We start from the raw sequence: 15,766 nt of genomic DNA, 5'->3' as shown, positions 1-15,766 counted from the left end.
GGTATCCCTATGGTGTCCCCAGGTGTCCCCAGGTGTCCCTGACCCACCTGTCCACCTTGGAGCGTCTCTCGGCGCTGGAGACCTTCAGCTCCCCATCGATCTTGGGGCGCCCAAACTGCGCCAGGGACTGGGGCTGGGAACGGGACACGGGAACGGGGTGGACATCAGGGATGGGACACGGGAACAGGACACGGGAACAGGACACGGGAACGGGGTGGACATCAGGGATGGGACATGGGAACGGGACACGGGAACGGGACACGGGAACGGGGTGGACATCAGGGATGGGACATGGGAACGGGACACGGGAACGGGACACGGGAACGGGGTGGACATCAGGGATGGGACATGGGAACGGGACACGGGAACGGGACACGGGAACGGGGTGGACATCAGGGATGGGACATGGGAACGGGACACGGGAACGGGACACGGGAACGGGGTGGACATCAGGGATGGGACACGGGAATGGGACACGGGAATGTGACACGGGAATGGGACACGGGAACGGGGTGGACATCAGGGATGGGACATGGGAACGGGACATGGGAACGGGGTGGACATCAGGGATGGGACATGGGAACGGGACACGGGAACGGGGTGGACATCAGGGATGGGACACGGGAACGGGACACGGGAATGGGACACGGGAATGGGGTGGACATCAGGGGTGGGACACGGGAACGGGACACGGGAATGGGACACGGGAATGGGGTGGACATCAGGGGTGGGACACGGGAACGGGACACGGGAATGGGACACGGGAATGGGGTGGACATCAGGGGTGGGACACGGGAACGGGACACGGGAATGGGACACGGGAATGGGGTGGACATCAGGGATGGGACATCAGGAACGGGATGGACATCGGTAATGGGATGAACATCGGGAATGGGATGGACATCAGGAATGGGATGGACATCAGGAACGGGATGGACATCAGGAATGGGATGGACATCAGGAATGGGACATCAGGAATGGGATGGACATCGGGAATGGGATGGACATCAGGAATGGGATGGACATCAGGAATGGGATGAACATCGGGAATGGGACATCAGGAATGGGACATCAGGAACGGGATGGACATCAGGAATGGGATGGACATCGGGAATGGGATGGACATCAGGAATGGGATGGACATCAGGAATGGGATGAACATCGGGAATGGGATGGACATCAGGAATGGGATGGACATCAGGAACGGGATGGACATCAGGAATGGGATGGACATCGGGAATGGGATGGACATCAGGAATGGGATGGACATCAGGAATGGGATGAACATCGGGAATGGGACATCAGGAATGGGACATCAGGAACGGGATGGACATCAGGAATGGGATGGACATCAGGAATGGGACATCAGGAATGGGATGGACATCAGGAATGGGATGAACATTGGGAATGGGATGGACATCGGGAATGGGATGGACATCAGGAATGGGATGGACATCGGGAATGGGATGGACATCAGGAATGGGATGGACATCAGGAATGGGACATCAGGAATGGGACATCAGGAACGGGATGGACATCAGGAATGGGATGAACATTGGGAATGGGATGGACATCGGGAATGGATCTCAGGAGTTATTTGGGGTTATTTTGGGGATTCTTGGGGGTCCTGAGGAATTTTGGGGGGGTCCCCACCATGGTCTGGAGGCAGAGCTGGACACTGGGTGGGATTTGGGGTTATTTTGGGATGATTTCGGGTTATTTTGGGCATTCTTGGGACGGGGGTTTGGGGGATTTTGGGGTCTCCAGGGAATTTTGGGGGTCCCAGGGAATTTGGGGATTTTGGGGGGCTCGGGGGGGGTCCCCACCATGTTGTGCAGGCAGAGCTGGATGCTCGTGAGCTGCTTGAGGGTCTCGTTGTCCCGCTTGACCTCGTTCACGCACTGCGCCAGGTCCTGGCGGGGGTTCGGGGGGTTCCGAAGTCAGAGACCCCCGAACCCCCAAATCCCACCGGGAACCCCCAAAATCCCACCTGGAACCCCCAAATCCCACCTGGAACACCCGAAATCCCACCGGGAACACCCCAAATCCCACCCAGAACACCCCAAATCCCACCGGGAACCCCCAAATCCCACCTGGAACACCCCAAATCCCACCTGGAACACCCCAAATCCCACCGGGAACCCCCAAAATCCCACCGGGAACCCCCAAAATCCCACCTGGAACACCCCAAATCCCACCGGGAACCCCCAAAATCCCACCTGGAACACCCCAAATCCCACCTGGAACACCCCAAATCCCACCGGGAACCCCCAAATCCCACCTGGAACACCCCAAATCCCACCGGGAACGCCCAAAATACCACCGGGAACACCCCAAATCCCACCGGGAACACCCCAAATCCCACCGGGAACCCCCAAATCCCACCCGGAACACCCAAATCCCACCTGGAACACCCAAATCCCACCCGGAACACCCCAAATCCCACCTGGAACCCCCAAATCCCACCCGGAACACCCAAATCCCACCTGGAACACCCAAATCCCACCTGGAACATCCCAAATCCCACCGGGAACACCCCAAATCCCACCGGGAACCCCCCAAATCCCACCGGGAACACCCCAAATCCCACCGGGAACCCCCAAAATCCCACCGGGAACCCCCAAAATCCCACCTGGAACACCCCAAATCCCACCGGGAACCCCCAAAATCCAACCTGGAACACCCCAAATCCCACCGGGAACACCCCAACATTCCCACCTAGAAACCCCAAAATTTCTTCCAGGAAACCCCAAATTCCACCCTGAGAACCCCAAAATCCCACCCTGGGAAACCCCAGACCCCGCCCTGGAACCCCCAAATTCCACCCAGGAACATCCCAAAATCCCACCTGGAAACCCCAAAATTCCCACCTAGAAACCCCCAAAGTCCACCCTGGGAACACCAAATCCCACCAGGAACCCCCAAATCCCCCCCAAATTTCCCCCAATTTCCCCCCAAATTCCCCCTCAGGACACCCCCAGAACCCCCAAATCCCCCCCAAATCCTCCCCAAATCCCCCCAGGACCCCCAAATCCCCCCAAATCCCCCCCAAATCCCCCCCAGGAATCCCTCAGGACCCCCAAATCCTCCCAAAATCCCCTCCAAATCCCCCCAGGACCCCCAAATCCCCCCCAAATTTCCCCCAATTTCCCCCCAAATTCCCCCTCAGGACACCCCCAGGACCCCCAAATCCCCCAAAAATCCCCCCCAGGAACCCCCAAAATCCTCCCCAAATCCCCCCCAGGAACCCCTCAGGACCCCCAAATCTCCCCCAAATCCCTCCCAGATTCCCCCAAGACCCCCCCTGGAACCCCCAAATTCCCTCCAAATCCCCCCACGACACCCAAATATCCCCCAAGTCCCCCCAAATCCCTCCCAAATCCCCCCCAAATCCCCCCCAAATCCCCCCCAGGACCCCCAAATCCCCCCCAAATCTCCCCCAAATCCCCCCCAAATCCCCCCCAGGACCCCCAAATCCCCCCCAAATCCCCCCCAAATCCCCCCCAAATCCCCCCCAGGACCCCCAAATCCCTCCCAAATCCCCCCCAGGACCCCCAAATCCCCCCCAAATCTCCCCCAAATCCCCCCCAAATCCCCCCCAGGACCCCCAAATCCCTCCGAAAATCCCCCCCGGACCCCCCAAATCCCCCCAGGACCCCCCAAATCCCCCCAGGACCCGCAAATCCCCCCCAAATCGCCCCCAGCCCCACCCTCATGGCGTCCAGCGCCCCCCGCAGCCGCTCCCGCTCGGCCGCGTCCGGGGTCAGCTTCACCAGCTCCTGGGGGGCAAAGGCGTGCCAGGTGTGTCCAGGTGTGCCAGGTGTGCCAGGTGTGCCCGGGTACCCCCCAGGTGTGCCCAGGTGTGCCCAGGTGTGTCCAGGTGTGTCCAGGTGTGTCCAGGTATCCCCCAGCTGTGCCCAGGTGTGCCCATGTACCCCCCAGGTGTGTCCAGGTGTGTCCAGGTACCCCCCAGGTGTGTCCCACGTGTGCCAGGTGTGCCCAGGTGTTCCCAGGTGTGCTCAGGTACCCCCCAGGTGTGCCCAGGTACCCCCCAGGTGTGTCCAGGTGTGCCCAGGTGTGCCCAGGTGTGCTCAGGTGCCCCCCAGGTGTGCCCAGGTACCCCCCAGGTGTTCCCAGGTGTTCCTAGGTGTGCCCAGGTGTGCCCAGGTACCCCCCCAGGTGTGCTCAGGTGTGCTCAGGTGTGCCCAGGTGTGCCCAGGTGTGTCCAGGTGTGTCCAGGTGTGCCCAGGTGTGCCCCAGGTGTGCCCAGGTATCCCCCAGCTGTGCCCAGGTGTGCCCATGTACCCCCCAGGTGTGTCCAGGTGTGTCCAGGTACCCCCCAGGTGTGTCCCACGTGTGCCAGGTGTGCCCAGGTGTGCCCCAGGTGTGCCCAGGTACCCCCCCAGGTGTGCCCAGGTGTGTCCAGGTGTGTCCAGGTGTGTCCAGGTACCTCCCAGGTGTGTCCCACGTGTGCCCAGCTGTGCCCAGGTGTGCCCAGGTGTGTCCAGTTGTGTCCAGGTGTGCCCAGGTGTGCCCAGGTGTGCGCAGGTACCCCCCAGGTGTGCCCAGGTACCCCCTAGGTGTTCCCAGGTGTTCCTAGGTGTGCCCAGGTGTGCCCAGGTGTGCCCAGGTGTGTCCAGGTGTGTCCAGGTGTGCCCAGGTACCTCCCAGGTGTGTCCCACGTGTGCCCAGGTGTGCCCAGGTGTGCCCAGGTAACACCCCCAGGTGTGCCCAGGTGTGCCCGGGTACCCCCCCAGGTGTGTCCAGGTGTTCCCAGCTGTGCCCAGGTACCCCCCAGGTGTGCCCAGGTGTGCCCAGGTGTGTCCAGGTGTGTCCAGGTGTGCCCAGGTGTTCCCAGGTGTGCCCAGGTACCCCCCCCAGGTGTGCCCAGGTGTGCCCAGGTGTGCCCAGGTGTGTCCAGGTGTGCCCAGGTACCCCCCAGGTGTGCCCAGGTACCCCCTAGGTGTGCCCAGGTGTGCCCAGGTACCCCCCAAGTGTGCCCAGGTGTGCCCAGGTGTGCCCAGGTGTGCCCAGGTGTGTCCAGGTGTGCCCAGGTACCCCCCAGGTGTGCCCAGGTACCCCCTAGGTGTGCCCAGGTGTGCTCAGGTGTGCCCAGGTGTCCCCAGGTACCCCCCAGGTGTTCCCAGGTGTTCCTAGGTGTGCCCAGGTGTGCCCAGGTACCCCCCAACTGTGCCCAGGTGTTCCCAGGTGTGTCCCCAGGTGTGCCCAGGTGTGCCCAGGTACCCCCCAGCTGTGCCAGCTGTGCCAGCGGTGCCCACCTGCAGCAGCAGGTGGTATTTCAGCACCCTCTGCATGGGCACCATCAGCAGGTCCCGCAGCGAGAAGCGCCCGTTGTTGGCGCGCTGGCAGCACTCCTGGCACGGGGCGACAGTTTGGGGACATTTGGGGACATTTGGGGACATTTGGGACATTTGGGACATTTGGGACATTTGGGGTCATTTGGGTTGGGATTTTGGGGTTTTGTGGAGAGCTTGGGATGGGATTTTGGAGGATTTTGGGGGATTTTTGGTGTTTTTTGGGGTTTCTGCTGGCGGGTTGGGGTTGGGTGTGGAGGCAGGGAAAGATTTTGGGGGGATTTTTGGGGGATTTTAAGGGATTTGGTGGGATTTGGTGGGATTTTGTGGGATTTATGCGGGATTTTGTGGTTTTTAAGGTATTTTTTGGGGGTTTTTGGTGTTTTTCGTGGTTTTTGATGGTGGGTTGGGATTTGGGGGTTTGGTGGAGAAGTTGGGATGGGATTTTGTGGGATTTTTGTGGGATTTTTGTGGGATTTTGTGGGATTTTGTGGGATTTTTGTGGGATTTTGTGGGATTTTAAGGTATTTATGGGGGATTTTGGGTGTTTTTTGTGGTTTTTGGTGGCGGGTTGGGATTTTGGGGTTTGGTGGAGAAGTTGAGATAGGATTTTGTGGGATTTTGTGAGATTCTGGTGGGATTTTGTGGGATTCTGGTGGGATTTTGTGGGATTTTGTGGGATTTTGGTGGGATTTTGGTGGAATTTAAGGTATTTTTGGGGGGATTTTTAGTGTTTTTCGTGGTTTTTGGTGGTGGGTTGGGATTTGGGGGTTTGGTGGAAAAGTTGGGATGAGATTTGGTGGGATTTTGTGGGATTTTGGTGGGATTTTGTGGGATTTTGGTGGGATTTTGGTGGAATTTAAGGTATTTTTGGGGGATTTTTGGTGTTTTTTGTGGTTTTTGGTGGTGGGTTGGGATTTTGGGGTTTGGTGGAAAAGTTGGGATGGGATTTTGTGGGATTTTGTGGGATTTTGTGGGATTTTTGTGGGATTTTGTGGGATTTTAAGGTATTTTGGGGGGATTTTTGGTGTTTTTTGTGGTTTTTGGTGGCGGGTTGGGATTTTGGGGTTTGGTGGAAAAGTTGGGATGGGATTTTGTGGGATTTTGTGGGATTTTTGTGGGATTTTGTGGGATTTTAAGGGATTTTGGGGGATTTTGGGTGTTTTTTGTGGTTTTTGGTGGCGGGTTGGGATTTTGGGGTTTGGTGGAGAAGTTGAGATGGGATTTTGTGGGATTTTGTGAGATTTTGTGAGATTCTGGTGGGATTTTGTGGGATTTTTTGGGATTTTTGTGGGATTTGGTGGGATTTTAAGGTATTTTTGGGGGATTTTTGGTGTTTTTTGTGGTTTTTGGTGGTGGGTTGGGATTTTGGGGTTTGGTGGAAAAGTTGGGATGGGATTTTGTGGGATTTTGTGGGATTTTTGTGGGATTTGGTGGGATTTTGTGGGATTTTGGTGGGATTTTGTAGGATTTTAAGGTATTTTTTGGGGGTTTTTGGTGTTTTTTGTGGTTTTTGGTGGCGGGTTGGGATTTTGGGGTTTGGTGAAAAAGTTGGGATGGGATTTTTGTGGGATTTTGTGGGATTTTGGTGGAATTTAAGGTATTTTTGGTGGGATTTTTGGTGTTTTTTGTGGTTTTTGGTGGCGGGTTGGGATTTTGGGGTGGGTTTGGGGGATTTTGGGGCTGACCTGGAGCTTCATGCGCAGGTCGGTGCAGGCCGAGAGCTCGTCCAGGCGCCGCGCCGCCGCCTCCACCTGGCTGCAGTAGCGGCCGTAGAGCAGGAACCTGGGATGGAAACCAAAACCCAACAAATTTTACCCAAAATTCAAAAAAATCCACCCAAAATCCAACAAAATTCAAGCAAAATAAAAAAAAAATCAAGCAAAATTAAAAAAAAATTAATCGAAATTCACCCAAAATTCATAAAAATTCACCCAAAATTCAAGGACGTTCACCCAAAATCCAACAAAATTCAGCCAAAATCCAACGAAATTCACACAAAATCCATAAAAATCACCCAAAGTCCAACAAAATTTGCCCAAAATCCAACAAAATTAACAAAAAAAAAAAATTCAAGGACATTCACCCAAAATCCAACAAAATTCACCCAAAATTCACCCAAAATCCAACAAAATTCACCCTAAATTCATCAAAATCCAACAAAATTCACCCAAAATCCAATGGAATTCACCCAAAATCCATAAAAATTGCCCCAAAAATTAAAGGAAAATTCAAGAAAATCCGCCCCAAATCCACCTGGCTGCAGTAGCGGCCGTAGAGGAGGAACCTGGGGGGACCCCGAAATCCAGGAAAATTTACCCAAAATTCAACAAAATTCACCCAAATTTCAACAGAATTCACCCAAAATCCAACAAAATTCACCCAAAAAAAAAGAAAAAAAAATTCAAGGAAATTCACACAAAATTCCCTAAAATACCCTCCGGGATCCTCCAGAACCCCCCAAAATTCCCCCCAAATCCCCTCAGGCCCCACCCAAAACCCCCCAGGACCCCCCAAATCCCCCCCTCAACCCCCCAAAATCCTCCTAAATTCCCCCAAAATCTACCCCAGGACCCCCAAATCCCCCCCAATCCCCTTCAGGAACCCCCAAATCTCGCCAGGCCCCCCAAAATCTCCCTAAGGACCCCCCAAACTTCCCCCAAATCCCCCCCAGGACCCCCCCAAATCCCCCAGGACCCCCCAAATCCCCCCAGGAACCCCAAATCCCCCCTCAGACCCCCCCAAATTCCCCCAAATCCCCCCCCTGGAGCCCCCCAAATCCCCCCCAGGACCCCCCAAACCCCCCCAGACCTCCTCAAAACCCCCCCAAATCCCCCAGGATCCCCCAAATCCCCCCAGGAACCCCAAAATCTCCCTAAGGACCCCCCAAACTTCCCCCAAATCCCCCAGGACCCCCCAAATCCCCCCAGGAACCCCAAATCCCCCCTCAGACCCCCCCAAATCACCTCAAATCCCCCCAAATTCCCCCCCTGGAGCCCCGCAAACTCCCCCTAAATTCCCCCCCAGGACCCCCCCAAAACCCCCCCCCAGGACCCCCCAAAATCCCCCAAACCTCCCCAAAATCCCCCAAACCTCCCTCAAACCCCCAAATCCCTAAAAATCCCCCCTAAATCCCCCCCCTGGACCCCCCCGAATCCCCCCAGGACCCCCCAGACCCCCCCAGGACCCCCATAAACCCCCCCCAAACCCCCCCAAGACCCCCCAAACCCCCCCCAGGACCCCCATAGACCCCCCCCAAGCCCCCCCAGGACCCCCCAGAATCCCCCCAGGACCCCCCAAACCCTCCCAGGACCCCCCAAACCCCCCCCAACCCCCCCAGGACCCCCCCAAATCCCCCCAGGACCCCCATAAACCCCCCCAAACCCCCCCAGGACCCCCCAAACCCCCCCAGGACCCTCCAAACCCCCCCAGGACTCCCCTAAACCCCCCCCAAGCCCCCCCAGGACCCCCCAAACCCCCCAGGACCCCCCTAAACCCTCCCGTAAACCCCCCCCAGGACCCTCCAAACCCCCCCCAGGACCCCCCAGAATCCCCCCAGGAGCCCCCAAACCCCTCAGGACCCCCCTAAACCCTCCCAGGACCCCCCTAAACCCTCCCAGGACCCCCCTAAACCCCCCCCAGGACCCCCATAAACCCCCCCAACCCCCCCCAGGACCCCCCAGAATCCCCCAGGACCCCCTAAACCCCCCCCAGGACCCCCATAAACCCCCCCAACCCCCCCCAGGACCCCCCAAACCCTCCAGGACCCCCCAGGACCCCCCGTAAACCCCCCCCAGGACCCCCCAAACCCCCCCAGGACCCCCCAGGACCCCCCAGGACCCCCCAGGACCCCCTTAAACCCTCCCCAACCCCCCCCCAGGACCCCCCAAACCCCCCCCAGGACCCCCCAAACCCCCCAGGACCCCCCTAAACCCTCCCGTAAACCCCCCCAGGACCCCCCAGAATCCCCCCAGGACCCCCCAAAATCCCCCCAGCCCCCCTCACCTCTCCTTGTAGCGCAGGAACAGGGGGGGCAGCGCCCGCCCCCCCCCGGGCCCCCCCAGCGCCCCCCGCAGCTCCCCCAGGAAGCGGCGGTGCAGCTCCAGCAGCTCCTGCGGGAACGGCGCTTACTGGGAGCACTGGGAGCACTGGGAGCGCTGGGAGGGGGCACTGGGAGCGCTGGGAGCACTGGGAGGGGGCACTGGGAGCACTGGGAGCACTGGGAGGGGGCACTGGGAGGGGACACTGGGAGCACTGGGAGCACTGGGAGGGGGCACTGGGAGCGCTGGGAGCACTGGGAGGGGGCACTGGGAGGGGACACTGGGAGCACTGGGAGCACTGGGAGGGGGCACTGGGATAGGTCACTGGGAGCACTGGGATCGGTCACTGGGAGCACTGGGAGCACTGGGGCGGTGCAGCTCCAGCAGCTCCTGCGGGAACGGCGCTTACTGGGAGCACTGGGAGCACTGGGAGCGCTGGGAGGGGGCACTGGGAGCACTGGGAGGGGGCACTGGGAGCACTGGGAGCACTGGGAGCACTGGGAGGGGTCACTGGGAGCACTGGGAGCACTGGGAGGGGCACTGGGAGGGGTCACTGGGATGGGTTACTGGTCTTACTGGGAGCACTGGGAGCACTCGGGCACTGGGAGCACTGGGAGGGGTCACTGGGAGCACTGGGAGCACTGGGAGCACTGGGAGGGGATGTCCCCTGTCCCGTGTCACTGTCACCTCCATGTCACTGGTGTCACTGGTCAGTGTCACTGGTGTCACTGGTGTCACTGGTCACTGGTGTCAGTGGTGTCCCCATGTCCCCTGTCCCAGTGTCACTGTCACCTCCATGTCACCGGTGTCACCGGTGTCACTGGTGTCACTGGTGTCACCATGTCCCCATGTCCCCATGTCCCCAGTGTCACCTCCACGTTGATGAAGACACTCTCCATGTCCCCGTGTCCCCTGTCCCGTGTCACTGTCACCTCCATGTCACCAGTGTCACTGGTGTCACTGGTCAGTGTCACTGGTGTCACTGTCACAGGTGTCACTGGTGTCACTGGTGTCACTGGTGTCACTGGTGTCACTGGTCAGTGTCCCCACGTCCCCATGTCCCCAGTGTCACCTCCACGTTGATGAAGACACTCTCCATGTCCCCGTGTCCCCTGTCCCATGTCACTGTCACCTCCATGTCACCAGTGTCACTGGTGTCACTGGTCAGTGTCACTGGTGTCACTGTCACTGGTGTCACCGGTGTCACTGGTGTCACTGGTCAGTGTCACTGGTGTCACTGGTGTCACCGGTCAGTGTCCCCGTGTCCCCGTGTCCCCAGTGTCACCTCCACGTTGCTGAAGACGCTCTCCATGTCCCCATGTCCCATTGTCACTGTCACCTCCATGTCACTGGTGTCACTGTCACTGGTGTCACTGGTGTCACTGGTGTCACCGGTGTCACCGGTCAGTGTCCCCGTGTCCCCGTGTCCCCAGTGTCACCTCCACGTTGATGAAGACGCTCTCCATGTCCCGGGGGCTCAGGAAGTGCCGCAGTGGCCGCAGGAAGTGCTGGGGACATCGGGGGACATCAGAGAAACATCAGGGGGACACCGGGGGAGGGACACCACGCCTTACTGGGAGCACTGGGAGCACTGGGAGGCCCCTGCGGCCACCTCTGTCCCCCTTGTCCCCCGTGTCCCCAAAGTCCCCAATGTCCCCAATGTCCCCATGACCCAACGTTCTCCCTTGTCCCCGTCTCTCACCTTTGTCCCCAGTGTCCACAATGTCCCCAAAGTCCTCAATGCCCTCGATGTCCCCAGTGTCCCCAACATCCCCAAATGTCCCCAACACTCCCAGTGTCCCCAGTGTCCCCAATGTCCCCAGTGTCCCCAATGTCCCCAGTGTCCCCAATGTCTCCGATGTCCCCAATGTCCCCAATGTCCCCAGTTTTCCTGATGTCCCCACCTGGCAGATGGACTCCAGGGTCTCCGTGTCCCCAATGTCCCCAGTGTCCCCAATGTCCCCAGTGTCCCCAATGTCCCTGGTGTCTCCAAAGACCTCAATGTCCCCATTGTCCCCAGCTGCCCAATCCCCCAATGTCTCCAGTGTCCCCAGTGTCCCCAGTGTCCCCAATGTCCCCAGTGTCCCCAATGTCCCCAATGTCCCCAATGTCCCCAGTGTCCCCACCTGGCAGATGGACTCCAGGGTCCCCGTGTACCTCTCCTCCGTCTGCCGCAGCTCCTGGAGGCAGCAGAGCCGCCGGTCCACGGCCCCCTTCTGTGGGGACATGGGGACAGGGGACAGGGGACATGGGACAGGGGGACATGGGACAGGGGGACATGGGACAGGGGGACATGGACATGGGGACATGGGACAGGGGGACATGGGACAGGGGGACATGGGACAGGGGGACATGGACATGGGGACATGGGGACATGGGGACAACCAGGAACTCCCCCTCCCCTTCTGTGGGGACATGGAGGGACATGGGACATGGGACATGGGGACATGGGGACAACCAGGAACTCCTCCCTTCTATGGGGACATTGAGGGACATGGGGACATGGGACATGGGGACATGGGGACAACCAGGAACTCCCCCTCCCCTTCTGCGGGGACATGGGGACATGGGGACAGGGGACATGGGACAGGGGGACATGGGAACATGGGGACAACCAGGAACTCCTCCCTTCTATGGGGACAGGGGGACATGGGGACACCGGGGACACCGGGGACATTGGGGACACCAGGGGTCTTGAGGACACTGGGGACACCAGGGACATTGGGGACATGGGGACAATCACCGTAATGGCCAGGGGGGACACAGGTGTGTCTGGAAGGTGGCCCCTGGTGGTTTTTGGGGTTCCCAGGTGTTTTTGGGGGATTCTCAAGGAATTTTTTTGGGGGGGTTCCAGGTATTTTTGGGGTTCCCAAGTGGTTTTTGGGGGTTCCCAGGTAATTTTTAGGGTATTCAGGTATTTTTGGGGGTTCCCAGGTAACTTTTGGGGCTCCCAGGTGTTTCCAAGTGTTTTTTGGGGGGTTCCCAGGTAATTTTTAGGCTTTTCAGCTATTTTTGGGGGGTTCCCAGGTAATTTTTTGGGGCTTCCCTTGTATCTTTGGGCGGTTCCCAGGTAATTTTTGGGGTTTCCCAGGTGTTTTATTTTGGTTTCGCAGATGTTTTGGGGGGTTCCCAGGTATTTTTGGTGTTTCTCAGGTGTTTTTTGGGGGTTCCCAGGTAACATTTGGAACTCCCGGGTATTTTTGGGGGTTCCCAGGTGGTTTTTTGGGGTGTCTCACCCACCGTGGCCGGGGTTGGCTCCAGCCTCATCAGGTCCTCGTAGACGTCGTCGCCGTCGTCGCCTTCGGCCTCGACGCAGTCGTAGAGGTCATCGTCCTCCTCGGCCGTGTCGCTGCGGGGGGGGACAGCTGGGGACAACCGGGGACACCCCCGGGACACCCCTGGGGACACCCCCAGACATCCCTGGGACAATCCTGGACACACCCAGACACCCCCAGGACAACCCGGGACACCCCTGGGACATCCCAGGACACCCCAGGACACCCCAGGACACTCCTGGACACCCCTGGGACATCCCCAGGACACCCCCAGGACACCTCCGGACATCCCCAGGACACCCCTGGACACCCCCAGGACACCTCTGGACATCCCCAGGACACCCCTGGACACCTCTGGACAACCCTGGGACATCCCAGGACACCCCTAGACACCCCCAGGACACCCCTGGGACACCCCTGGACACCCCCAGGACATCCCCAGACACCCCTGGGACATCCCCAGACATCCCTGGACACCCTGGGGACACCCAGGGGACACCCCAGGACACCCCAGGACACCCCTGGACACCTCCAGGACACCTCTGGACACCCCCAGGACATCCCCAGACACCCCTGGGACATCTCCAGACATCCCTGGACACCCCTGGGACACCCAGGACACCCCAGGACACCCCAGGACACCCCAGGACACCCCCAGGACATCCCTGGGACACCCCTGGACACCCCCAGGACATCCCCAGACACCCCTGGGACATCCCCAGACATCCCTGGACACCCTGGGGACACCCAGGGGACACCCCAGGACACCCCCAGGACATCCCTGGGACACCCCCGGGACACCCCAGGACACACCAGGACACCCCTGGGACACCCCTGGGACACCCAGGACACCTCAGGACACCCCAGGACACCTCCAGGACACCCCCAGACACCTCTGGACATCCCTGGGAAACCCCAGGACACCCCCAGGACACCCCCAGGACACCCCTGGACACCTCTGGACATCCCTGGGACACCCCAGGACACCCCCAGGACACCCCCCGAAGACCTCTGGACATCCCTGGGACACCCCCAGTACCTCCCAGTCCCCCCAGTATCCCCAGTTCCGCGCTCACTCGATGACGTCGGCCAGGCCGCTGTAGACGTCGTCGTCCCCAACGCTGTCCTCGGATGGGAACGGCCTGAGGGACACGGCCGGACACCGCTGACCCCCGGAGTGGACACTGGGACTGGACACTGGGACTGGACACTGGGACTGGACACTGCTGACCCCGGAGTGGACACTGGGACTGGACACTGGGACTGGACACTGGGACTGGACACCACTGACCCTCGGGAGTGGACACTGGGACTGGACACCACTGACCTTCAGGAGTGGACACTGGGACTGGACACTGCTGACCCCGGAGTGGACACTGGGACTGGACATTGGGACTGGACACTGGGACTGGACACTGGGACTGGACACCACTGACCCCGGAGTGGACACTGGGACTGGACACTGGGAGTGGACACTGGGACTGGACACTGCTGACCTTCAGGAGTGGACACTGCTGACCCTCGGGACTGGACACTGGGAGTGGACACTGGGAGTGGACACTGGGAGTGGACATCACTGACCCTCAGCAGTGGACACTGGGAGTGGACACTGGGAGTGGACACTGGGACTGGACACCACTGACCTTCAGGAGTGGACACTGCTGACCCTCGGGACTGGACACTGGGAGTGGACACTGGGAGTGGACACTGGGAGTGGACATCACTGACCCTCAGCAGTGGACACTGGGAGTGGACACTGGGAGTGGACACTGGGAGTGGACATCACTGACCCTCAGCAGTGGACACTGGGAGTGGACACTGGGAGTGGACACTGGGACTGGACACCGCTGACTCTTGGGGACTGGACACCAGGGAGTGGATACTGCTGACCCTCAGGGACTGGACACCAGAGACTGGACACCAGGGAGTGGATACTGCTGACCCTTAGGGACTGGACACCAGAGACTGGACACTAGGGCCTCGACACCATGGAGTGGACGCTGGGGACTGGACATTTGGGACCCTCAGGGCCTGGACACCAGGGAGTGGACGCTGCGGTCACTCAGAGAGGGGACTGGACACCTGGACCCTCAGGGATGGACCCCCGAGTCCTGTCCACTCACGTGAGTCCTTTGCTCTGTGCGATGGGGGTCCAGGAGAGCGTCGAGAGCGTCTCAATCACCTGCGGACACGGAGGTGACATCGGGGCAGGGAGGAGTGACCCACGCCCCCGGGTCCCACCCCCCAGGACAGCCGGACCCCTGACCACACCGACCTTGCCGAAGTCCTGGACGTCGAAGAGGTCGAAGGCGCCGAAGAGCCGGTGCTTGGGGAGCCCGAATTTGTCGGCGCAGGCGGTCAGGAAGGTGCGGATGTTCCTCAGGCACAGGAACTGTGGTGGCACCGGTGTCACCAGTGTCACCTGCCATCCCCCCCCACCCAGTGTCACCCCTGTCATCGCTGGCACCCTCCGTTGTCACCATCAAAATCGGCGCCTTTGTCTATCCGTGGCTGTGACCATGCCACCAACGGTGGTGGTGGCACCACCATCATTTCTGTCACCAACGCTGTCATTGTCAACCTTGTGAACATCGCCACCATCACCGTCATTGTCATTGTCACCCCATCAACATCACCACCATTGTCACCAGTGGTAGCAGTGGCACTGCCATCATGTCTGTCACCAATGTTGTCACTGTCATTGTCAACGCCATGAACATTGCCACCATCATCACATTGTCACCCCATCAATGCCGTGACTGTCCCTGTCATTGTCACCCACTTGGTGCCACCACCACCACCATCACCATCATTGTCACCCGGTCAACACCACAATCGTCCTTGTCCTTGTCACCTCCTTGGCACCGTGGCCACCATCGTCACTGTCATTGTGACCATCACTGCGTCATCACTGCCCTCGTTCTCATCCTGCCATTGTCACCATCAGTGTCCCCACCGTCATCATCCTCATTGTCCCATCATCATCATCATCATCATCATCATCATCATCATCATCATCATCATCATCATCATCATCACTCTGTGTCCCTCAATCACACCAGTCCTGTCATTGTCACCATCAGTGTCACCATCACCAACAACACCAATGTCCCCATCATCATCGCCATTGTCCCCA

At 59.3% G+C, this 15,766-nt stretch overlaps 1 protein-coding gene across 1 annotated transcript in view; it reads right to left on the bottom strand.

Annotated features, from left to right (window-relative positions):
• Positions 1-15,766, bottom strand: part of VAV1 (vav guanine nucleotide exchange factor 1) — a 39,511-nt gene that overhangs the window by 21,910 nt on the left and 1,835 nt on the right. Inside the window, exons 2-13 of the mRNA XM_077787681.1 lie at positions 14,906-15,022; positions 14,754-14,812; positions 13,707-13,772; positions 12,611-12,704; positions 11,482-11,592; positions 10,795-10,863; positions 9,321-9,427; positions 7,004-7,100; positions 5,280-5,375; positions 3,711-3,779; positions 1,827-1,913; positions 48-133 (exon numbers count right to left, since the gene is read on the bottom strand). Of these exons, the coding sequence (XP_077643807.1) occupies positions 48-133; positions 1,827-1,913; positions 3,711-3,779; positions 5,280-5,375; positions 7,004-7,100; positions 9,321-9,427; positions 10,795-10,863; positions 11,482-11,592; positions 12,611-12,704; positions 13,707-13,772; positions 14,754-14,812; positions 14,906-15,022 (1,058 nt within the window). The remainder of the gene's footprint in view (positions 1-47; positions 134-1,826; positions 1,914-3,710; positions 3,780-5,279; positions 5,376-7,003; positions 7,101-9,320; positions 9,428-10,794; positions 10,864-11,481; positions 11,593-12,610; positions 12,705-13,706; positions 13,773-14,753; positions 14,813-14,905; positions 15,023-15,766) is intronic.

The sequence above is a fragment of the Lonchura striata genome, chromosome 21 (genome assembly GCF_046129695.1).
Source record: "Lonchura striata isolate bLonStr1 chromosome 21, bLonStr1.mat, whole genome shotgun sequence".
Lineage (NCBI taxonomy): Eukaryota > Metazoa > Chordata > Aves > Passeriformes > Estrildidae > Lonchura > Lonchura striata.
The sequence above is the reverse complement of the archived record's forward strand: the minus strand, read 5'-3'. Positions and strand labels throughout refer to the sequence as shown.